This window comes from Podarcis gaigeae (genome assembly GCF_964106915.1).
Source record: "Podarcis gaigeae genome assembly, chromosome: 5".
In the NCBI taxonomy this organism is placed as follows: domain Eukaryota; kingdom Metazoa; phylum Chordata; class Lepidosauria; order Squamata; family Lacertidae; genus Podarcis; species Podarcis gaigeae.
In genome coordinates, this window is record NC_139681.1 from 28,640,123 (window position 1) to 28,665,814 (window position 25,692).

The following is a 25,692-nucleotide window of genomic DNA, read 5'->3' on the forward strand; positions in this document are numbered from 1 at the left end:
TCTTGAGTCAAAATGATGCCCAGCATCCAAACATCCATGAAGGCTGTTGCCTTCACCTCAGGAACCGTTGAGCTGAGTTTGACACTGATAACTTGAGAGGTGTCCAAACATATGCCAACAAATGGGTGAAACCATGCCAAAATCACATTTGCACGGTTGCTTTTACATGTTTACAGCCAGTGACACATGTGAGTAAGGGCGAAACAAGACTATAGCCTCTTACCTCACCGTACTCTGTGGCTTCAAGTAATTTTCTCCCAGTCCAGCCCTGATACTAGAAGTGAACTGTGCAAGGATGGTAGTGCAGGACTGCTTGAAATAATTGGGCCAAGCCAAGGAAGATGAGACAGGCATAGGGTTTAATTCTCCCTCCCTGTTGAGTAAAAATTACAGAAATCTCCTACACCATGTCAAATGGGGGGGGGGCACTCCATATGGCTGACCTATTGCATCTAATTTGACCAAGAATTAGTAAGCGACAAAACATATCCACCTTGGGATGGAACAAAATGATACGGGCATCTCTATAGCACAGATATAAATAGGCTTAACAGCCTGTTTTCCGCTCAGAAAATTGTAATAACTTGGGAATTCCTTAACGAAGAATACTCAACTCCTGGGATATTTTGGTGGAAGCAAATCAAGTTGAATGCTCACTGAAAAGGTGAACTGGAGGGTCCCTTGCAGTACATTTTTTACTTTTCTCTCCAACAACAAAGAGCATAATTAATATATGCTTCATAGATTAGCTTTGTAGCATTTGCCTCCTCAAAGAAAGCTTTTAAATATATAGATGCTTAGATAGAGAAGAGTCCTGAAATTTGCTCACCCTGAAGGCTTTCCAAATTCAGCTGGACACAGCAGCATGATTGCTGCCCGTGTGTGGCAAAAAAAAAGACGGGTAGTCCCATCAGCACATAGGGAAATCCCTTTTGTTTGAAAAGTGCTTCTTCAAAGAAAAAGGCATCCCCGTTTTTCTCTTTGAGGAAGTCACTGTGTGGGAGGTTATGTGGGCTTTTCTATAATGCCACAACTGAGGAGCTTGTCTTCAGTTGGTGCTTAACAGAAAATGCACAGTCCAGGCAAAATTCAAAGGCACAAAGAGTCAATAAAGGAGTAGTCAACGCCAAGCAAAGTGTGGGCTGAAGAATCTGATTCTTAAGGAGGCAACAGTCAAATGGAGCTGCCTCATCGTGTCTGTCAAAAGATGCTTTCAACAGGTAAAAGAGCAGCTAAACACTTGCCTCCTACTCTAAAATTCCACTCTGACAACACTGGGGATGCAGGAAGTTCCTAAATGACAGGGACTGTAGGACAATGATTGGTCTTTAATAGTCCAATTTGAGGCAAATTGACACTTTCTCCTAACACCGTTGTGAAACTTTCAATAGAACTCTTTGGAAGAGTAACAAACAAATACTTCCTTAATTAAAAAAAAAAAGGCTATCAACAAATTAAAAAAAAACTTGTTGATTAATCATCTGTCTTTGAACTGATAGATCAACTGAATTTAAATAATTGTGCATCTTCTCAAAATCTAATATAAGTGTCTTCTTGAGATATTGAAAAAAGTGTGAGATTAACATGCAATTTAATAGACAAAAGCTTTAATACATTGTTAAGATAGGTCATTTTCAGCATTTTATTTTTCATTTTCTTTTAAGGAAACCAAAACGGAAATAGCCAGAGGGAGGGGGTAGCAAGTCTGCCTTTAGCTTGCAGCCCTAATAATTAAAAATTATCTAGTCTAAAATTAGCATACTGGTTAAATTACAGCCTTATTTCTATTATTTGCCATATAACAAAAGAGAACTTCACAGCAGTCTTGTATGTGTCTACTAAGAAGTAAGTTGCACTGAATTCAATAAAGCTTACTCTCAGGTAAGTGAAGATAATCTCCAAACTTCCTAATCTCAGAACTTCTTGTGCAAATTATCAAGTGGGAAACTCCTGCAATTCTCTCATGCTCTATGGAATGCATATCTATTTCTGCTTTCCTTTGGAACGTGTCACACTCCAAAATACCAGGTATTCAAGGCTGATGTGTAGCTACTCGAACCTTCAGTTCCCTCCACAGATTTTTGATGGGATTAAGGTCTGGAGACTGGCTAGGTAAAGGTAAAGGACCTCTGGAAGGTTAAGTCCAGTCAGAGGCGACTATGTGGTTGCGGCGCTCATTATACTTTCAGACTGAGGGAGCTGGCATTGGTCCACAGACAAGCTTTCTGGGTCATGTGGCCAGCATGACTAAACCGCTTCTGGCGCAATGGAACACCGTGATAGAAACCAGAACACACGGAAACATTGTTTACTTTCCCGCTGAAGCGGTACCTATTTATTTACTTGCACTGGCATGCTTTTGAACTGCTGTTGTGGGGATTCGAACCACTGACATTCTGATCGGCATGCCGAAGAGGTTCAGTGGTTTAGACCGCAGTGCCACTCGTGTCCCTAAGTTTTCATTTTACTCAGAGCCAAGCATGGCAATTTAGCAACCCAAGGCAAGCTATTGTTGGAAAGAATCTGTATTTTGATACGCAGCAGGAGTGAGGGGCCATCCAGGCTAGAATGCTCAAGTGAACTCTGATAACCACCCTTGCTTGCCAGGAGGTGTGAGTACACACATTTAAAAAGTAGTCTACTGTACAAAGGTAAAAATTTCTAGTCATTGCTCCACTCACTTTAGCCTCTGGCCCTGCCCTCTAGTGGCATGTGGCTGCTGGGAGGCCCCCCAGAAGGAAGCGCAGCCCTTGGACTGAAAAAGTTTCCCAACCCCAAAATGAAACATAGGCATCTGGTTTATATTGAATTTCCCAAATACCACTGTGTACCAGAAGAAAAACCATTTAACTGGATGAAAACATCATTCAGATGACTTTCTCTCCCCCCGCCCCCCCGGTGACTTCTGCAATCTTCTCATAGGAAAAATCCATGCTGAGGGTGCTTCTAGACTGCTGCTATTTAGGGGTGGGATTCAGTCACATATCAGCAAATTCAGGCTGTGAAATTATTATTGATTGAGAGGCCTTGCATAAGTAGCCCATTTCCCCAAAAGGATTTTGGCAGTTAAGAAAGTGACTGGAAAGTGTGGGGTCACACTTGCTTTGAGGCATCATTGAACCTGGCCAGAAACAAATTGAAATGAATGGTCAGCTAAACAGCTAGTGTTGTGTCACTTATCCAAAAACCTGATACTCTGGTTTCTCTTCAGATCGTATAAATTTTTCACCTTTTACAAAAACTCCACAGACCAAGCTACAAGTTCTCAAAATCACTTCAAATCTGATTAAGTGCGCTCTAGTCCACAATCAGGGACGCGGGTGGCGCTGTGGGTAAAAGCCTCAGCGCCTAGGACTTGCCGATCGAAAGGTCGGCGGTTCGAATCCCCACGGCAGGGGTGCGCTCCTGTTGCTCGGTCCCAGCGCCTGCCAACCTAGCAGTTCGAAAGCACCCTCTGGTGCAAGTAGATAAATAGGGACCGCTTTCTAGCGGGAAGGTAAACGGCGTTTCCGTGTGCACCTCTGGTTCACCAGAACAGCAATGTCACACTGGCCACGTGACCCGGAAGTGTCTTTGGACAGCGCTGGCCCCTGGCCTCTTGAGTGAGATGGGCGCACAACCCCAGAGTCTGGCAAGACTGGCCCGTATGGGCAGGGGTACCTTTACCTTTACCTTTAGTCCACAATCATTAATGCCATAGCAAACCTTCAGTTTTAAAATGTTCTTGCTATACCAGACTAGTAATAATAATAATAATAATAATAATAATAATAATAATAATAATATAAGCCGCATATCTGACTGGGTTGCCCCAACCACTCTGGGCGGCTTCCAACAAATATAAAAGCATAATAAAGCATGAAAAACTTCCCTACATAGGGCTGCTATCAGATGTCTTCTAAAAGTTGTAGTTATTTACCTCCTTGACATCTGATGGCAGGACATTCCACAGGATGGGTGCTACTACTGAGAAGGTCCTCTGCCTGGTTCCCTGTTAACTTCAAGTCTCACGACTACCTGATTGGAATTTTTTTGTACGAGTTCAAGGAAAGGGAAAAGCCCAAAGAACATCTGTGTTATTTCTAATAAATTTACCCCTTTTAATATAGTAATTTGTTCTCAGATGGACTGCTTTGTGTGCTTGAAACCCAGATACTTCAAACCATGAATCAATACACTTTTGGATTTGCAACAAGGTCATCTGTTTATACCAGAACAATCTCAAAACTGCAGTTCAGTCAGCGAAGAGCGGAAGGGAGCTAATAAAGCTGAAAGGAATGTAAGCTGCTTGATAGTAGCAATTTGACTGCCATTGTATCTAACAACCCAACCAACGTAGAATTTAACTAGAATTCATCAGTCTGCAGCTGTATTACTAAGTGCATCATGGTCATGGATAATCAAAAGATGCTGCTTAATTAGTAGAGTGGGTCAGATCTCAGGCAGTAAAATATGTAGCGGTATAAGTGAAATGCAGCCCTTTTTCAAAGAATACCTGAGTCAACGCACCTTAGGAAAAACTGAGCAACCAAACATGTCAGCATGTTAAAACAACTTAATGTGGCAGAGCCCAAATGTATGCTTCAAGCTGCATACTGAAGAGACAAAAAGAAAAATGTTATCACTTTTAAGCTTGTCAAGGAAATGTAGGGCAGCTTCAAGCAGGGAAGTTATACGGGCTGCAATATAAACATGATTTGAAGTGTTGAAGCTTTGCAAGAATCATTTCCCCCACATATCTGCAAGCAACCAAAAAATTCGTGAAACTGAAGTTTTGGGTGCAAAAATAAGGTTGTAAGGCTCCAAACCCATGGTTCACTATGAAATTTGAATTGGGGGGGGGGGGGAAGAAGAGCAAAAGGAAGGCAAGCAAAGACAACATCAGGGGCTACCCCAGTTGGACTTTCCCCTCTCCTGTCACAGGGTCAACCATAAATTTTATTTCATATATTTGTTTTAGTATTTTAAAATTGCAAACCACCTTGGGTGCCTTGGCACAAAGGCAGTACATGTACCCAATCAATCAATGAATCAATCAATCAATCAATCAATCAATCAATAAGCAAGCAAGCAAGCCAGCAAGCAAGCTAACTGATTATCTTAAATTGTCAAGTCATAAATTCCAAGCTAGTGAATTTGAACTCAAATGTTTGTGTATTTCACATGTTTTACATGAATAGAGCTCTGCTGATTTCCTAAAAATAAAAAAAAATCAAGGGGCCATAACGAAGTTCCCTCATGCCTGTTTTCCTCTCTACTAAACTCAAACTTGAGTATGATGTGTTACTATTATCTATTTTATGTTGAATGAGAAAAAGGAGGAAACTGAAGTATTTGCAAGATGAGGCATCAGTTTATTTCAAAATGTTGTTGGTGTAAGAGCTAATAACAAGGAAGCACAACCTCTTTATAATCCCTGGCATACATTAAACTTCCTGGTACCTCAAAGCAAACATCCAGAGACCCAAGCATGTGAACAGTTCGCAATGCTTGTATCTCTCCATCTAACTCCTTGTTTTCTTTTCTTTTCCTTTCCTTTCGTACACGAGAGAGAGTAGAAAATCGAACCACCCCTTCAGTGTTAGAAATGATGCAAGACAGCTGATGGAAACACACCTTTAACTATTAATGTGGGATGCTAACATGCTGTAAATTTGAACCTAGGCTCTTGTCTAAAATAATCTACCAAAGTACCACTGGAAGATACTGATGTTTTAGATTTAGAGGGATTTGATAATGTGTTTGGATGGCATGCATATTTATGGTATGATAAAGTAAAGGCCCATAATGCATTTAAAAATCATGTAATTAGGAAATCTTTGTACAATGTATGGATAAAATATAAGGATCTTTTAGAAAGGAAGACGCCCAGATGGCTCTCACCAATGGAGGCGAAGGCCCAGCAAAACTTAAACATGGATATCAAATGGTTGATATATTCAGATTTATTATTGGAGGATAAAGAAGGATACAAACTAAAACCATTTGATCAAGTTAAAGATAAGTTAAATTGGCTATATTACCACCAGATTAATGAATTATACAAATTAGATAAGAAAAATGGTTTTGCTTCTGAAAATCTAAGTTGGAGACGAAGCCGCTGGATTCTAAAGTTAAAAATTTGTCTAAAATGTATAACTTATTGTTGGAGTGGCATACAAAGGATGAACAAGTTAAATCAGTGATGATAGATTGGGCAAGAGATGTAGGACATAACATAATGTTTGAGGATTGGGAAAGATTGTGGAAGAAAGGGATCAAGTTCACTGCATGTACAGTGTTAAAGGAAAACTTAATGAAAATGATGTATAAATGGTATCTGACTCCTGTGAAATTAGCAAAGATTTATCATAATAGTGACAACCTACGTTTGAAATGTAAAGAAAAAGAAGGTACCTTCTATTATATGTGGTGGACCTACCCCAAGGTGAAAGACTTGTGGGAAAAGATTTATAATGAATTGGAAAAAATGTTGAAATATACATTTATACATAAACCAGAGGCCTTTCTTCTTGGAATAACAGGTTTGGAATTGCCCAAGAAAGATGTTAAACTATTTGTGTATGCCACAACTGCTGCTCGAATTTTATTAGCCAAGAACTGGAAAACACAAGAAGTACCAACAGTGGAAGACTGGCAGATGAAGATGATGGATTTTTCGGAGCTAGCTGACCTAACTGGAAGAGTCTGTGACCAGAAGGAGGAGTACCAGGAAGAATGGATGAAATTTAAAGACTATTTAGTTAAATATGTTAAGTTAAACTAATTGGAAAAGCTTGCAAACACCAGATAGGCTTAGGACTTAAATATGTAATGTGATGAATTAATATGTTTAATGCTGAATTAGAAAGAAAGAAAGATGTTAAGTGATTAAGTTAATTTTATAAGAATACTGGTTTTGGAAAACTGCTAAAATGATATACACTGAAATTCAACCAGGGGGATACGAGGAAGTCACTTAACAATGTTAATACGATTTGTCTTAATAAGGTTATGATTTGTGTTTGTTTGTTTGTTTGTTTGTTCCTGTGTTTACATTTTTGTGAAAAATCAATAAAAAATTTGGGGGGCGGGAAATAATCTACCAAAGCTCTTCTCCGTGTGTACCTCCCATTTGGTATAAGGTGGACATCAACGTGGTGAGAGTTTTTTTTACTGTAGTGCCCAGCTATGGAATGTCCTATTGGTGGCTTGTCTGTCATCAACATTAGCTGCCAGGCCCAAATTATATTTATTTATCCAGGGAAGGTAATAATTTTAGTCTGTTTTCAGGCTTTATCTATTGTTTTGATCTTGGAGCAGTGTTTACTGAATTCCTTGTTTTTAATGCTTTGTACATCGCAGTATAAACATACATTTAAGTAAATCAGTAAGATGAAGTGCTGTCCCGGCTACTGTTTGCCCTCCACTAACCTAGGAATCATTTCAGTGAACTCCTTACTTAATGTACATGCTCATCCCAAATGTTGAATCATTTCAAGACAGGTTATAACTCAAGTGCTGAGAAAGGACAAGCTACAGGGAAATAATTCAGGATACGATTAAGAAGCTAATTAATATTATGTAAGGAATAATGGATAAATAATATGGCTTCAATCCCAATTTACCTGGGCATAAGTCTCACTGAATTGAAGGGGGACTTGCTTTATAAACAAGGTAAACATGCAGTGCAATTATTTGAATGTCTACTCACATAAGTAACTGACATGGAAATAATGCACTCTAAATTTATTCAGCCCTCAACTAAAAAAAAATAAAAATGAAGCCAAAGGTCATTTTTTCATTGGAACCACAGCACAGTGGTGATTCCAAGTAACCCGTATAACATTATGTGTAGTTAAGGCAGGATTGTGGACTGTTTTAGAACATTTAAGCATAATAATAAATGAGACTTATAAAAAAATACAGGCCAATATCTTTATTGAATATAGACTATAAAATATTTACTGGAGTTCTTGCAAATAGAATGAAAACTCTGCTAAAAAGGGTAATTAAAAAAGATCAGGCAGGATTTTTGCCAGCCAGACAAATAAAGGACAACACCAGAATAATTATAGACTTAATAGAATATGCCGAAATGAACCCAAGTTAAGAAATTTCAATGCTTTTGGTAGATGCTGAAAAGGCATTTGACAGTGTCTCTTGAAAATTTATGATCAAAACCTGTGAAAGTTTAAATTTAGGTAAAAGATTTATGAATGGAATTCAAGCAATCTACAAAAAACAAAGAGCCAAATTAATCCTAAACAACGAAATTACAGAAGAATTCAACATCGAGAGAGGGACGTGACAGGGATGTCCTTTATCCCCACTCCTATTTATAACAATATTAAGGTAAAGGTAAAGGTACCCCTGCCCATACGGGCCAGTCTTGACAGACTCCAGGGTTGTGCGCTCATCTCACTCTAGAGGCCGGGAGCCAGCGCTGTCCGCAGACACTTCTGGGTCGTGACGAAGCTGCTCTGGCGAACGGGCACCAGAGCAGCACACGGAAACGCCGTTTACCTTCGCGCTAGAAAGCGGTACCTATTTATCTACTTGCCCCCGGAGGTGCTTTCGAACTGCTAGGTTGGCAGGCGCTGGGACCGAACGACGGGAGCTCACCCCGCTGCGGGGATTCGAACCGCCGACCATGCGATTGGCAAGTCCTAGGCCCTGAGGTTTTACCCACAGCGCCACCTGCGTCCATAACAATATTAGAAACCCTATTAATAGCTCTGAGAAAGGACGAAGAAATAAAGGGCATATGTCTTGATATACAGTGTTACAAAGTAAGAGCATTTGCAGACGATGTGATCATTACAACTGAAACACCAAAAGAAAGTATAAAAAAGCATTAGAAAGAATGAAAGAATTTGGCAAAGTAGCAGGATTCAAATTGAACAAAGATAAATCAAAATTGATAACTAAAAATATAGGCAAGAAAGGGAAAAAGGAATTAGAGGAAACAACAGGACTAAAAATAGAAAATAAAGTGAACTACTTAGGGATATGGATTACAAATAAAAATACAAATTTATTTAAGGATAATTATATCAAAAAATGGAAAGAAATTAAAGGAAGTATGGATAAATGGGGAAACTAAAACTATTATTAGGAGGAAGAATATCTATGACTAAAATGATGATACTCCCCAAAATTCTATTTTTATTCCAAATGATTCCAATTGTAATAGGAACTAAGTATTTTATAAGCTGGCAAAGAGATCTTCCAAATTTTATATGGCAGGGGGGAAAAGGATAAAATTAGAAGTAATGACGGGCCCAAAGGAAAGTGGAGGCTTCGCAGTGCCAGATTTAAGAAAGTATTTTGAGGCAGCATGTCGGTGTGGGATAAAAAAATGGATATTATTAAAAGATAATGAAATCCTAACGCTAGAGGGCTGGGACAAAATATACAGCTGGCATGGCTATTTATTCTATGACAAAAAAGATCAACATAAAAAAGAAAGGCTTTATTGGATGCCTGGGAAAGAACAAAAGGAAAAATTATTGAGAAAACTCCCCAATGGGTTTCGCCAGTGGAAGCAACTACAACATTAAAGAGTAATGTAAAAGAGACTTGGCCAACATATAGGGAAATATTAGAGAATGCAGACGGAAATATTAAATTAAAAACTTACGAATAATTACAAACATTTGGAATAAATTGGTTACAATATTATCAATTAAAAGCAATATATGAAAAAGACATAAAAAGGGGGGATTTGAAAATAAAACCTCAAAATTAGAAAAGGAAATATTGCAAAGCAATCAAAAAATACTTGCAAAAATGTATAGATTATTAATGAAAACCACCTTACAACAAGAGACGAAAGGGGGAAACATGTTAAAATGGGAGCATGATTTGGGATATGAAATAGATCTGGAAAGATGGAAAACTTTTTGGGAGGAAAACATAAATTTTACTGCATGTGATTTATTAAGGGGGAATTTCAGAAAAATTCACCACAGATGGTACCTAACCCCTGACAGATTGCCAAAAATAAATAAAAGGAACAACGACAAATGTTGGAAATGTAACAGAACAAAAGGTACGTTATACCACATGTGGTTGACTTGCTCAAAGATTAAAACCTTTTGGGACATGATCCATGACGAAATAAAAAAATTGATAAGGACATCACACACAAAAAAGGCAGAGGCATATCTATTAGGAATTCTAGATAAAGATATCCCAAAAGATAAAACTAACTTATTTCTATACGCGACAACAGCGGCAAGAATTTTGATTGCTAGCTATTGGAAAGAAGACAGCATCCCAACAACAAGAGAATGGTTGGGGAAACTTTGTGAGTACCTGGAATTAGCAAAATTGACGGATATAATAAGGAGAAAATCCAAAACTATGGTTATGAAGCAATGGGAGTTCTTAAATGATTATTTACAAAACCAGGGCTCAACTACAAAAATCTGGTTGTGTTTAAAATAATCTTGTGCGTAATATAAAAAATACAAAGTGATACATTAAGGAAATCCAAAGGGAAAATATGAAGAACGGATTATTAAAAACGTGTGAGGTAAATGGTGGAAGTCTTTTTTTTAATAAAAAAACAATTTATCTAAAGTAGATAAGGACAAGTTGAAATTATACAATTGAATATAAATATAGATGGGAAACGGCTATGTATTGTGAGTACTTATCTACTTTTAAAATTTTTCACTTATGATCTTTTTCTTTTACTTCTTTATTCTTTCTTTGTTCTTTTTGTCTTTTTCTGATATCTTTCATTTCACTGCTTTATTGTGAATAGCATTTTATAGAGGTATAAAGGTAAAGGTAAAGGTACCCCTGCCCGTACGGGCCAGTCTTGACAGACTCTGGGGTTGTGCGCCCATCTCACTTAAGAGGCCAGGGGCCAGCGCTGTCCGGAGACACTTCCGGGTTACGTGGCCAGCGTGACATCGCTGCTCTGGCGAGCCAGAGCCGCACACGGAAACGCCGTTTACCCTCCCGCTGGTAAGCGGTCCCTATTTATCTACTTGCACCCGGAGGTGCTTTCGAACTGCTAGGTTGGCAGGCGCTGGGACCGAGCAGCGGGAGCGCACCCCGCCGCAGGGATTCGAACCGCCGACCTTTCGATTGGCAAGTCCTAGGCGTTGAGGCTTTAACCCACAGCGCCACCTGCGTCCCTTATAGAGGTATAAATAACTGTAAATATGAAAAGAGACAAAATATTCTCTAATTCTTTTTCCTTGGTTAGATATACTTTCTTTTTCTTTTGTATTTTCATTTGTTGTGAATATGTATCTTTTCTAATTTGTACTACTACTACTACTACTAATTATTATTTTGTTGTGAATATGTATGTTTTCTAATTTGTAATAGTAATAATAATAATAATAATTTATTATTTATTATTTATACCCCGCCCATCTGGCTGAGTTTCCCCAGCCACTCTGGGCAGCTCCCAATCAAGTGTTAAAAACAGTACAGCATTAAATATTAAAAACTTCCCTAAACAGGGCTGCCTTCAGATGTCTTTTAAAGATAGGATAGCTGCTTATTTCCTTCATATCTGAAGGGAGGGTGTTCCACAGGGTGAGCAGGCGCCACTACCAAGAAGGCCCTCTGTCTGGTTCCCTGTAACCTCACTTCTCGCAATGAGGGAACCGCCAGAAGGCTCTCGGCGCTGGATCTCAGTGTCCGGGCTGAACGATGGGGGTGGAGACGCTCCTTCAGGTATACAGGACCGAGGCCGTTTAGGGCTTTAAAGGTCAGCACCAACACTTTGAATTGTGCTCAGAAACGTACTGGGAGCCAATGCAGATCTCTCAGGACCGGTGTTATGTGGTCCCGGCGGCCACTCCCAGTCACCAGTCTAGCTGCCGCATTCTGGATTAATCACAGTTTCCGGGTCACCTTCAAAGGTAGCCCCACGTAGAGCGCATTGCAGTAGTCCAAGCGGGAGATAACTAGAGCATGCACCACCCTGGCGAGACAGTCTGTGGGCAGTAGGGTCTTAGCCTGTGTACCAGGTGGAGCTGGTAGACAGCCGCCCTGGACACAGAATTAACCTGTGCCTCCATGGACAGCTGTGAGTCCAAAATGACTCCCAGGCTGCGCACCTGGTCCTTCAGGGGCATAGTTACCCCATTCAGGACCATGGAATCCCCCACCCCCGCCCACCCCCTGTCCCCCCAAAATAGTATTTCTGTCTTGTCAAGATTCAACTTCAATTTGTTAGCTGCCATCCATCCTCCAACCGCCTCCAGGCATTCACACAGGACCTTCACTGGTTTCGATTTAAAGGAGAGGTAGAGCTGGGTGTCATCTGCATACTGATGAACACCCAGCTCAAACCCCCAATGATCTCTCTCAGTGGCTTCATATAGATATTAAAAAGCATGGGGGAGAGGATGGAACCTTGAAGCACCCCACAAGTGAGAGCCCAGGGGTCTGAACACTCATCCCCCAACACCACTTTCTGGACACGGCCCAGGAGAAAGGAGCAGAACCACAGTATAACAGTGCCCCCAGCTCCCAGCCCCTCTAGACGGTCCAGAAGGATGTTATGGTCAATGGTGTCAAAGGCTGCTGAGAGATCCAGCAGAACTAAGAAACAGCTCTTACCTTTGTCCCTAGCCCGCCGGAGATCATCAACCAGCATGACCTAGGCAGTTTCAGTCCCATGGTGAGGCCTGAATCCTGACTGGAAGGGATCCAAATGGCCCAAATGAAAACTTTTTCATACCAATTGGAATATAGCTTGCAGTTACAATAGTCATTATTTCATACAGTCATTTTGTCTTTTAAGGAATGCTGGTCACTGAAGACACCTAGAGGATAGGATTACAAACTACACAAGTTCAAATATATCAATGGTAAAGTAAGTACTAAATTGCTTAATTGGGAATTCCTAAACACTTATACTATCTTCTTCCTGCCTCTCCCATGTGTACTCTGTAGAGGATAGCAGAAAGATATGAGTACTGTTTCAAAATGGTTAGGGCAAATAGCCATTATGTATTGGATGAACCTGTCTGAAAGATGTTGCAATAGAGCTCATACCTTTTCTGCCCATTTGGAGAAGAGCAGCTCAGGATGTTTGTGTTTTATATTGGGGTGGGGGCGGGAATGTTTAATTAGGCCTTCCTTTTGCTGTCCTCTACTTAAACCTGCAGCCTCCCGCTGGTTTCGGCTAAAAGGCAAAACAAACCATGGGGAAAACCACACATGCAGCTTATTCACATTATATTTGCCTCTGATGTTTCCTGTACTTTGTGGCAAGCACAGAATACAGTTCCAGAGTGTTTTTTATTTTATTTTAAAAGTAACTCTGATAACCAAGTAAAGAATGTTTTGTTGATTAGTTACCTACCTTTTACCAATGTTTTGCATTTATTTGTCCACAAAAAATGCTTTTAAAAAATTGAAAGAAGTGTAACATATGACAACTACCTGAGGGTCACTGTGAAAGGTTGTTGCAGCAAAACCAAAATCTTTTAGCATACCTTAGGGCTTGCTGATCGGAAGGTTGGCGGTTCGAATCCCCGCAACGGGGTGAGCTCCCATTGTTCGGTCCCAGCTCCTGCCAACCTGGCAGTTCGAAAGCATGTCAAAGTGCAAGTAGATAAATAGGTAAGGTAAACGGTGCTTCCGTGCGCTGCTCTGGTTCGCCAGAAGCGGCTTAGTCATGCTGGCCGCATGACCCGGAAGCTGTATGCCGGCTCCCTTGGCCAATAAAGTGAGATAAGGGCCGCAACCCCAGAGTCAGCCACGACTGGACCTAATGGTCAGGGGTCCCTTTACCTTTATGGTAATATAATTGTCATAGGCAGTTTTCCCCACCCCCCATTTTGCTTCCACCTGACCTCACTGTTTACATTTATTACTCTATCTCCATGTTTTTCTGTGTGACATGAGAACTTGCTGGATCAGACCAGTGGTCCATTATTCTGTTCTCCCTGTGACTAATCAGATGAGAAGCCCTGCTGACCCACATTGCTCTGATGGTGGAGGTGTGTATCTCACATACATACACCTGTCACCTGGGATTTCATGCATCTGATAAGTGGAATCTAGCCTATAAAAATTTTAAACCATAATAGATGTGTTAATCTTTAAGGTTCTATGCTCTTTGTTGATTTAACTTATGATGCAACAACCAAAAACCAATCCCTTTCACATTAATACACCGAAACAAAACAGCCTCAAAATAAATATGGCTGCGGTCATCATCAGTTGATCAGCTAAGCAACCACTGGCCCTGTAGAGGTTGCTGGACTCCAACTGCCATCAGCCTCAGCCAGCATGGTGAATAGTCAGCGATGATGGATGTTGCAGTCCAGTAAGATGTGACAGAAAGCAAAATGATTGTTACCTAGCTGAATTCTCAAACTTTAATGCAAAGCATCATTATCCCAGAAGTTGCAGAAAGTAACATTTGCACACCCAATTGTGCATGTTGCTAGATCTTTAAAATCTCATTGAAGCATCCCACGGCTCTGGCTTCACTAAAATCTCACCTGGGTATCCATACCTCATTCGAAGCACAGGAATTAAAGGACTTGCTGATCAGAAGGTCAGCGGTTCGAATCCCCGTGATGGGGTGAGCTCCCGTTGCTCGGTCCCAGCTCCAGCCAACCTAGCAGTTCGAAAGCACGTCAAAGTGCAAGTAGATAAATAGATACCGCTCTGGTGGGAGGGTAAATGGCGGCTCAGTCATGCTGGCCACATGACCCAGAAGCTGTACACCGGCTCCCTTGGCCAATAAGGCGAGAAGAGTGCCGCAACCCCAGAGTCGGTCACGGGTCCCTTTACTTTTACCTATTTACAGTGGCATTGGTTTCACAGTTCACATCTTGACATGAACTGCTACTATAAATGATGCACATAAAGCGCATTCAAAGCACTCTTCCCGCCCACCCAAGAGTCATGGAAACTGTCGTTTACTCCCCACGGAGCTACAGTTCCCAGCACCTTTTAACAAACTACATTTCCCAGGCTTCTTGGGGAGGGGAAGGCGCTCTAGAAGCACAGCCTGCGCGCGCTCTCTCCTTCTCTCGAGTTTTTAGCGTGTTGCGGGTTTTTTGTTTTTATTAGGCACAGGAAGCGACTAGGCTCAACCCCGGGCAGCTCGGGGCAGCGGCTGCCAGTCAGAGCAGCGACACCGAGCTCAACGGACGAGCGGCCTGGAATCGGCGAACTTCGCTTCGTGCCTAACCTTCGGCCTGTGGAAACCGCCGGGGTGTTTTGAGGCGCTGCGGGGAAAGCGGAGGCGGGAGGTCGCAGCACTGAGTCAGCGGCCCTTAGCGGCTACCGCAGCCGACCGGCGGCGGTTCAAGGCCGGCGAGTCGCCTTTGTGAGGGAAAACCGTTGCCGTTGGACGCCGGTTACCAAGGAGACGGCCGGTCATCTCGCGGGGCGTCCGGACGTGAACTGGCGGCCGCGCGCGAGACCGGGCGTGGTGAAGCGGCCTCGCCTCCGCCTCGCCTGCTGGCGTGGTGCGCGCTGACGTAACTGCGGGCGCGCGGGGCGGAAGCGCCTCGGCGTCGCGGTGTTTACAAGCGGGCTGCTTGCCGTCGGGGCCGCGCTAAGGGCGCTCGGGCCGGAGCGGCGAAGAGGCCGCCTCAGCGCCCATGTGCCCTCAGCCGCCCATGGAGGTGATGGAGGGCCCGCTCAACCTGGTGAGTGGCGCCGAGCCGAGTGTGGGCTCCGCGCTGGCGAGCTGACGTGGCCGGTCGGATTCGCGCTTCCTTCTGGCGGGCCGGACGGGCGAAGGATAGAAAACCAGGCGGGGGGGGGGGAGGAGAAGGTAGTGTGTCCGACCCTTTATGGATGTCACCGTGTGGTAAAAGTAACCACCAACCCTGTAAGTTAGGCTATTAATAATAATAACAATAGCAATAATAATAATGTCAACACCTAATAATGATAATAATAACAACAATAACTACAACACCCCACACACCCCATTGCGGGGGGTGGAAAGGTTCGAAGGAGGCGCATTCCTGGCCCTCTCTGGACAAGCGAGAACAGACGCTGAGGACTTCCTGTTACTGGTTCTATTAGCCGCTGAGTGTAGGGAATTACTTCCAAGAGGACCTTCGCCTACTTCTGCCTTCCTAATCATAGGCTCACTGGATTGGTGGAAGAGACCATGCAGGTCATCTTGTCCAGCTCCCCCCCCCCCCCGCAGTGCAGGAATCGTTTGCCTGACGTGAGACTCGAACCCACAACCCTGAGATTAAGACTGTCGTACTCTACCGGCCGGGGCAGCAATAAGACTGCTAGCACATTTGCAAAGCCAACCAGGATCCAGTATGGCTTTGAAATGGATGGGGGAGGGCACGGGACGATATTCTTGCATTGCAGGGTGTCAGGCTGGATGACCCTTGGGTCCCTTCCAACTCTACAGTTTTGTGATTCTATGACTGAGCTATTCCAGGTCAATGTTTGTATGAAACTTCTATTCTTATCAGTTTGTATGAAACTTCTGTTCTTCCAAACAAGGGATGAGGAACCTGTGGCCCTCCATATGTTGTTAGATTGTATCTCCTCTCAGCCCCAGCCAGCATGTCCAGTGGTAAGGGGTTAATGCAGTTGGAGTCCCACGGTATCTGGAAGGCCTCAGGTTCCCGCAGGTCAATTTGTAGGAAATCCAGGTTTCATGTACATGCCCTTTTGCAGTCAGTAGCTAATTTAGACATCATAGTTAAATAGATGTATTCAGAAGTACTGAATACTAGATGCCGCGGGCAAATAATGGGCAAGGGCTTGTGGGAACCATCTGCTATGTTAAAGGCACCCTTGCAGTGCTGATCCAGTTGGACCAGATTTTACTAGAGGACTACTTTAAGAAGGATTTGCAATGGGCTAAAATCCCAACCCTTCCACCTCCTGAAGTTCCCTGCCATTGAGTTTAGCCACCATAGCTAAGGTTACCAGATTTTTTTCAATGAATTCAGGGACACTTTTCAACTTCAATGGATTTTGTATGGGGACTGATTTGTAAATTCGGGGACTGCCCCCGGAAAACGGGGACATCTGGTAAACTTGACACAGACACAGTTGCTTTTTGGTTGGCAACTGCAAGGAGGCAGCGCTTTCAGAAGGCCAGGTTTGGTCCTGGTGCATAGTAAGATGCACCATCTGTGGATGAATGTAGGTGTACACAAATACTTAAAAGATGCTTTTGAGCATTTAAAATGCTCCACATATACAGGTAACTCACAACTAATGTGAATTTAACTAGTTCACATTCAGCTTTATGTGCTTAGCAAATAAAAATAATGGAAAGGGGACTGAGGGAAAAACTTTAGAATTCCCAGCTGCCATTGAACCCATTGTGTTTAGACCATACACAATTTTGCTTTAGGCGCCACCTCCGGAAAGTAACCCCAGCGTAAGCTGAGTCACCTGTGTTACCTTTGCAACAGCCCTGTCAAAAGAGACCAGATTTGTTACCTGCTCGTTATAGAGGTGAAGAGATGGTCACCTTTGCCACTATTTATTAACCATCTTTTTGTGTGCTGGACACTGAATAGAAATAGAAAACACTAGAGAGAACAGTTTATTTTAATCCATTGAACTGAACTCTACTTCATGTACCACACAGCAAAATGTATGGCAGTTGTCTTTACAGAAGTGTATCCTAATACCTTTCCTACATCTCTGTATGAAAAACAATTAGGTGTGAAGCAGCTCTTCTCCCTTTGTTACATGTTTGGTATTTGATCAGCATTGCTGAAAGGTCATAGTACTGTGTTTAGAAAATCTGTACCACATGCAATTCAGAATTTGTATGATTATTAAAGGTAAAGGGACCTCTGACAGTTAAGTCCAGTCGCAAACGACTCTGGGGTTGTGGTGCTCATCTCGCTTTACAGGCTGCGGGAGCCGGTGTTTGTCCGCTTCCACAGACTGTTTTTCCGGGCCATGTGGCCAGCATGACTAAGCTGCTTCTGGCGAAACTGGAGCAGCACATGTAAACACCATTTACCTTCCCGCCGGAGCAGTACCTATTTATCTACTTGCACTTTGACGTGCTTTCAAACTGCTAGGTTGGCAGGAGCTAGGACTGAGCAACAGGAGCTCTCCCCGTCGTAGGGCCTCGAACCGCCGACCTTCTGATCGGCAAGTCCAAGTGGCATAGTAGTTTAAACCACAGCGCCACCCGTGTCCTGGGTGATTCTTACTGCACTGGTATAGTATAGTGGCTATAAGCTAAAAGTCCCCCATTCAAATCTTACAGAATCCACAAATCAATTCACTGGGCTTAAGCAGGCTGGTGTGTATTGTCTCTTGTTAAATAGATGAGTGTCTATTGTTAAATAGATGAGTACAGTCTTCACACATTACAGTGTACATAGATATAAGTTTCTCCTACATTAGTATGAAAGTTGTGTGCAATGCACCCCTCAGGTTCAGTGCCTAGAGGAAATAAATAGAACCGACTGTTAGAAGTAATAGATTACATCTGGATGCCCACTAGTACTGAGTAGTTTTATTGGGCTTACAACAAAATGTTGCTGGCTTGGAAGGGTTATTAAACTGTCAGCAAATTTGACAGCATGGCCAGGAATGCAAAACACATTTACTTTATATGTGAGCCTGCTGTGATAGATGGAGCCAGTTGCCATCTAGTGCTGATTTAAGTATGCTTGCTTCAGAAGCTTCACAAAATACTTGGGCTTCAGTCCAACTACAACTTTGGCTGTAGACCAGCAAAACCATATGCAATCTGCAGAGTTCAGTGTCTCTTTTTAGGTTTAAGAAGATGTGGACTAAAATAGGTGATAGCTTGTCAAGGAAAAGTAGTAATAACATGAAGGAGCAATAGAATTGCTTCCCTCCATTCAGTTCTATGGTAATCAGTACAAGTTGTGACATTTCTCTTTCCTTTGCTTTAGCACCATATCTAAAAAGCTTGCGAGATTAAGGAAGCATAAATATTTAGCCACAAATTGTATGAATAAGTCACAAAAGAGTCACAAAAGAACTACAAGACCACAAGTTACTTTTGAATCATGTAGAAAGAGGGCATCTATCTAAGGGCAAAGTCAAGAGGCAGGTTAAAGTGAAACTCATTGTCTAAATCATGAAGAGTTTGCTATCTAAACAGAATCAGGATGTGATGACGCAATGAGGGCAGCAACACATGATTCATGGAAAGAGGCATGCAATAACAAAGTTCCTTCAAAACAGAAAACAAGTTTGGCAAACGCAAAGCATATGTGGCTCAACTTAAACTCCAGGTGACCAAAATGGCAAATGTAAAGTTTATTGTTTGCTTGGGCAGCTAGAGGGCCAGTGGGTAGGGCATACTTTTAAGCCAGCCAGCCTCTTTTGGTTGGTATTATTATTATTATTATTAGTAGTAGTAGTAGTAGTAGTAGTAGTAGTAGTAGTAGTAGTACACTGCCCTTCATCCACAGATCTCAGGGTGGTTCACAGCATAGATTGGACCATCCCAAGACATGGGGTTTTACAGGCATGCAAACCCTCATATGTGCAGTCCAAATGTGGCACTATTTCATATTTTTGACGTGGTAAAACTACCATTCACGTTCTTTATTTCTGCAGCCATTTGTAGGGGTGTTGAATAGGAAATCCTTCTACATGAGTAAATGGTTCCAGCATGTCATGAGAGTACAAGGTGGCTCAGTAACACTACTTCTTTGCAGAATGCAGTCTTGGCATGTGATGTGCTAGACTACGAGCAGCCTAGCACATTTCAGGCAATCTTTGGAACACTGAGAGCCTTCCAGAGGTTGTTTGGCTCCCAGATCCCATCACCCCAAGCCAGCAAGGCCAGTGGGCTACTCTGAGTAAAACTTAGTTGCATCCCACCCAAAATAATTCTTCTGTTTATATATTATGTAAGAATAGGCCAAGAACAGTAAATGCATATCTCACATAAACTCAGTATATTCACAATCTAGGTGCAATCTGTTAACTAAAGGACATCCATGATCTCTTCCACATTTTTTGTCAGCAATAGCATGTTGCTACTAAACAGCATCCATTATCTCATTTTCATTTTATCCCTGTTGTAAATCTGCCAGCTAGTCTCACCGCATCATCAAACTTTGTAGTCCTTGGCAGCATGATTTCAAAGGAAATCCTCAATTTTTTTCTTGCAAAGTGTCAGTTACTGTTCTTGCTGCTCTATTTTTTTAGTTCTTCTCGTACCTGTTGCAGAGCAGCTGTCTTAGTGTGCTTTGACTGGGATGTCTGCTTGGTTGTGAAGGAGAGCCAGGTACTTTCTGCTGCTGGAATCTGCCAACATCAACTCCTGTGTTTGCTGCCAGAAATTGCCTAACACCGTATGTGGCAAGGAGAGGGACAGAACAGCTGCACAAACTGTATTCAGGGCCTGCCTCTAAAAAATAAATAAAAATCAACCCACAAAAAAAACCCACCTAAAAATAATATCTCCTGTTGCTGGAACTGTTCTATGACCGAAATAATAAATTCAATTCAATAACTCCTGTTTCTCTTCTGACAAAGTTACATGCTGATGTTTTCTGTTCCCATAGCAGCCTGTCTTTCTTGAGACTCAAATTGATTCCTCTAGCTACCATGACATTAGAATGTGCATCTCACAAAGGGTCTTAGCATTCACTCATCAACAAATACATTCTCTTGTCTTGCACTTCTCTTTCCTCAGAAAAAGAAAGGGTCAGGCTGTAGTAACACTGAAGTGTTTTGTAATTAAATCATGCCTGTGACTGACTATACATGTTGTTGTTGTTATTATTATTATTATTATTATTATTATTATTATTATTATGTAATTTTCAAGCAGAAATGTATGTTTAAATTGGCTGTATTTTCCCCTTATAACTGCACTATTTGATTGTTACTGGAGAAATAGCTGGTGTGCTATTGGTCAGAGCTGCATTCCTCAGAGTTGCTCAGTATGCAGCCCTTTCCACTGAACCTTAGTGCCTTTTTATTACCCTCTAGGCGATTATTAATTCTTAGCTTAGAAATGTGAAAGAGGAAGACTCAGATGAAGGAAGAGGAAGCTGCAGCTAATAATTCACTCCAGGGCTCAAACTGCATGTGGCAGTCAGATGCAATACACACACCTTATGTCTAAATGACACACCGTTTTCATTTGCTCACTGTCTAACATTTTTTAAAATACATGAACTGCAATCCAGTGTGTGTGTACATGAGCACTGTTGTTATGCATGCAGGTGTGAAAATACCTAAGGCTATCACAGAGGCAAACTTGACCTAAGCAATCAGCTTTATGATAATTCTGTACTGAGGTGCCAAGCTATCTTACACAGAACCTGAGGCAGCTGACGTTTCTGTTGCATTGCCTGCCTTTTGTGTATCTACATGTCTGTTTCATGCAAAAGTTTGAAGTAACTAGAGATGCTTAAATAATAGCAAAAAATTCCAATAATTAAAAAGTTTGTTTTTCTTTTGAAGGCTCATCAGCAGAGCAGGAAAGCTGACCGTTTGCTGACAGCGGGGAAGTACGAAGAAGCGATTTCTTGTCACAAAAAGGCAGCAGGTGCATATTTAACAAAAAGAGCATTGTATGGCTTGTGTGAAAACACTGTCCTCGAAGTACGCCTGAGTAGCAATCATCTACTCTGTGTAAGCCTTATACAGAAGGTGTAAGCCTTATACAGGTGTAAGCCTTATACAGAAGAAAAGTTAATTGCCTACATGTGCACGGGGAACTAAAATACATAAAGATCAAGGTGGTTGTAGAAAATCAGTAGCCAAAGACATACAGTAATGCAATTATCTCCCTTGAATATCCCACCTTAGAGCAGTGGAGCCTCTTACATGGTGGCTAAGTGACTGCCAAAACTGGGCATTGGCTGCCAAACTGCAGTTCAATGTTCGGTTTAAGAGGTCTGTTTGCAAGAAAGTGTTTCTCCAATCACTTGCTCCTTGACACAACCCCTTTTGTGTGTGGGGGGGGTGTTTGTCAATATTGTCTTTGTCAATATTGCAGTAGATTTACGGTCTAGATCCCACACTTAGTGGGATCACAGTGTACATATCTGGATAATGTCTGTGAAGCGATCATTGTATCTAAACTCAATGTGACTTCTCTGTGACCTAAACATTTCTCATTTTGTGGTTTATTCAGCATATCTCTTGGAGGCCATGAAGCTGACACAATCAGATCAGGTGAGATTACACTCCAAAATACAGTGAGCGAGCCTAGTATTGAGTCATTATCTCTATAACCATAAAATTGACTAGGACACCCCACCCCCAGCTTACATTCTGAAAAGGCAAGAAATGGTTGGGGAGAGATGTGTGATAAGAGGATGCAGATGCTGTTTCACTTCTGTATCCTTCACTGGCCAGGATTCTAGAAAATAGTTGGCGTTCAAAGATGGTTTGTGGAATTACTACTATTACTCTGTTTAAAATGTTAGGAAATGTTTGTAAAAAATAGTTGACAATTGCTGTCAAGCTATAATAGCTTCATTGGAGTTGATTGCACTGTGCATCTGCCTTCCAGGACCAGAATCTATGTAGTGCCATAAATGATGTTTAATACTGTTTCTCTAATGAAGTAAATGCTTTAAAAACACTTTACCACCATTGGACGATATTCGACCAACCTTATTTCTTTTGTTATATCCAAGGCTAATTAAGGGTGGTTCTAATGGTGAGAAACTCATTCCTTGTTTTTATCTTTTCCACAGGCCCAGTTATCATTGGAATTACAAAGGGAGAGCCACCTGAAACAGATTCTACTTATCCAAGAGCGATGGAAAAGAGCAAAAAGAGAAGAGAGGCTAAAGACACAGCAGGCTGTGGACAAGGATAGTGCTTCGTCGAAGCAGTCAGCTGAGGAATTTGATGACCAAAATGTGGCAGCTCCCGCTAGCCTGAAGTACAGCCCCTCCCCAGAGAAGGATGCACAGGCAATCCATGGTGTCTTGGATAGGGACCCCGACACACTACTGTTCCTGTTTCAGAAAAGAAAGGAGCCCCTGGAAGTGTGCGTCGGAAGCAAAACCCCAAAGGACGACAAGACAAAAATTGAGGAGCAGGCCACCAAAATCGCCGTTCTAGAACGGCACGTGGACTTTCTCTTAGCTGAAAACGAGAGATTGAAGCGAGAGAACAAGCAGCTAAAAGCTGAGAGGGCCAGACTCCTGAAATCCCCCCTAGAAAAGGAGCTAGATGTTGATGCCGACTTTGTAGAGAAGTCAGAGCTGTGGGGTCTGCAGCAGCATTCGGAAACTGCTGCCGCGTCAGCCTCAACTTGGCAGAAATTTACAACGAATGCCGGTAAGGCCAAGGACATTCCGATACCCAGCCTTCCGCCTCTGGACATTCCATCCCCCGAGCTCCCTCTGTTGGAGCTCTCGGAGGATATACTGAAAGGACTGATGAACAGCTAAGTAGAGACCACAATGTATGTTCACCTGTAGCTCAGCAAAATCCAAAAAAGGGAAACCCACCAGTACAGTTGTGATTCACAGGTACAAAACACCAACTACAACCCTACTGAGGGAGAATATCTTAGTGACTTTGTCACTGTGAAAAATATGCATGCTATTGGATCGGTTAAACAGGGCTGACTGTTTACCATCGTTGGTAAAAGCTAAGCTCTCTCTTCCTCCCCACCTTCAAGCCAAATGACTGAGGGGAGACTTTCAAGCAACTTGATCCTGCAGGGGTCTTGAGTATGCGATATGTAACATGTCTCTTTAATGCCATAAAATAATGCAAAACCTAAGTGGTATGGGCCAGAGTGTGACCATTTTGGCAGTGGGGAAAAAAAGTTTCTATCATGCATTCAATTAATTTAATTATGCAAACCAGGTCAATAGATTGGATGTTGCTTCTGTTCCTCCACAGTATGGATCTATGTGCCACACTTCGCACTCCTGACTTAAAAATGCTTTATCAGGAGAGATGCTAAATTTACTACTACTACTTTTTTTATTTTAAGGAACCAAATTTTAGTTCTATTGAAATTTTGATTTGTTTACATAATCAGGGTGCTTAATAATGTGCGTGTTCTGTATATGAAACTAGTAGGCATCGTTTTAAACAAAATACAACAAAGAAGAATCCTTGATGCATGAATGGAAGTAATGGCAGTTGCCAGAACTTGACTGAAAATAAAAAGTTTTGGGTCAGTTTTGAATCTTACTTGTTCGTTTGAACACATAAAGCTGATGAATATTGAGTCAGACCACAGGTCCATCTAGCCCGGAATCACCTCTGACTTGCAGTAAAATTCCAAGACCTTCCTTTAACAGCAATCTCTCAATCCCATGATTTGAGTTCCTTTTAATCAGAGAGGCCAGGCATGGAACCTGTGGTGATATATTTTCTCATTGAGATACAGTTCCTTTCAAAGCAGTAAGCATTGGAAGCAATTAAGTTTATAAAAGGGAGCTGTGGAGTCCCACCTGCATAACCAGTGAGCAGGGATGATGGGAATTGTAGTCCAGTAATACCTGGTGGACTTTGGGTTCCCCATATATTCCTTGAGCAGGCAGGGGGTGACGCTGTTGCAGTTTGAGGAAGCCATTTGCATCTTTAAGCAAGCTGAGGTGAAGGACTTCTGCCTGGCCTAGAAACAATACAGAGACTATACTACCTAGCCAGTTATTACAGTTCCAAGTATTGCCAAGGAAGTAAGGGGTGCATCTTTTTCTTGAATACCACCTCTTTCAGATCTTGGAAGCTGCAGTACTAAGGTTCAGTTCCTATAACTCTAGTGATAGCTTGGGGGCAGGCAGGATGGAATTAAGCATTTGTATTCTCATCTACCAAGGGACACGGGTGGCGCTGTGGATTAAACCACAGAGCCTAGGACTTGCCGATCAGAAGGTTGGCGGTTCGAATCCCCGCAACACGGTGAGCTCCCGTTGCTCGGTCCCTGCTCCTGCCAACCTAGCAGTTCAAAAGCATGTCAAAGTGCAAGTAGATAAATAGGTACCGCTCCGGCGGGAAGGTAAACGGCGTTTCTGTGCGCTGCTCTCGTTCGCCAGAAACAGCTTAGTCATGCTGGCCATATGACCCGGAAGTTGTACCGGCTTCCTCGGCCAGTAAAGTGAGATGAGCGCCGCAACCCCAGAGTTGGCCACGACTGGACCTAATGGTCAGGGGTCCCTTTACCTGTACCTATTCTTATCTACCACATTATAAAAGGCAAACGGCATTTCCGTGTACTCTGGCTTCCGTCATGGTGTTCTTTTGCGCCAGAAGCGGTTTAGTCTTGCTGGCCACATGACCCGGAAAGCTGTCTGTGGACAAATGTCAGCACCCTCGGCCTGAAGCGAGATGAGCGCTGCAACCCTATAGTTGCCTTTGACTGGACTTAACTGTCCAGGGGTCATTTACCTTTACCTTTTACCCATGAAAAGGAATATGACATGGGCAGAAATGTGCAATGGCTTCAGGTGGGGTGATATTTACGAAGCAGGTACTTTGCATGGAGGTCCAAATGTTTCATGTCTGGGTACATGCTATTCTACCCTCTGAGTTGCATGACTACCCAGATAAGTGATGGAACCTAATCAAGAGTTCTAACAATGAAACTATGCATGGATTCTCAGTAGCAGTATTTGTGCTGTAGCAAACCAAATGTCAACCTGGTCCACTTTTGATGGTAGCCTTACAGGTATTGCAAGCAAGACCAAAAGCAGACCACGATGGAGAAGAAAACCCACGCTGCTTGGCCCCAGCTAGGAATCCACTCTTTCTGTTAACAGCTTACTGTGTTTGAGTCATTGCTAG

General features: G+C 42.3%; 1 protein-coding gene and 2 long non-coding RNA genes across 3 annotated transcripts; 1 reads left to right on the forward strand and 2 right to left on the reverse strand.

Annotated features, from left to right (window-relative positions):
* Positions 1-2,558: 2,558 nt before the first annotated feature.
* LOC310845430 lies at positions 2,559-15,408 on the reverse strand. Its single transcript, XR_014564714.1, has 4 exons — positions 14,469-15,408; positions 12,574-13,539; positions 3,673-4,017; positions 2,559-3,295 (listed from the first exon to the last, which is right to left on the reverse strand). It is a non-coding gene; the product is annotated as an uncharacterized lncRNA (long non-coding RNA).
* On the reverse strand, positions 5,333-10,756 carry LOC310845329. Its single transcript, XR_014564642.1, has 3 exons — positions 8,680-10,756; positions 7,435-8,314; positions 5,333-6,924 (listed from the first exon to the last, which is right to left on the reverse strand). It is a non-coding gene; the product is annotated as an uncharacterized lncRNA (long non-coding RNA).
* A 37-nt stretch (positions 15,409-15,445) lies between the features above and the next one.
* Positions 15,446-24,091, forward strand: NRBF2 (nuclear receptor binding factor 2). The gene is made up of 4 exons (XM_083740517.1): positions 15,446-15,629; positions 21,391-21,475; positions 22,067-22,107; positions 22,635-24,091. The coding sequence occupies exons 1-4, from the start codon at positions 15,582-15,584 to the stop codon at positions 23,337-23,339; spliced, it is 879 nt and encodes a 292-aa protein (XP_083596643.1). The 5' UTR covers positions 15,446-15,581; the 3' UTR covers positions 23,340-24,091.
* Positions 24,092-25,692: the final 1,601 nt, after the last annotated feature.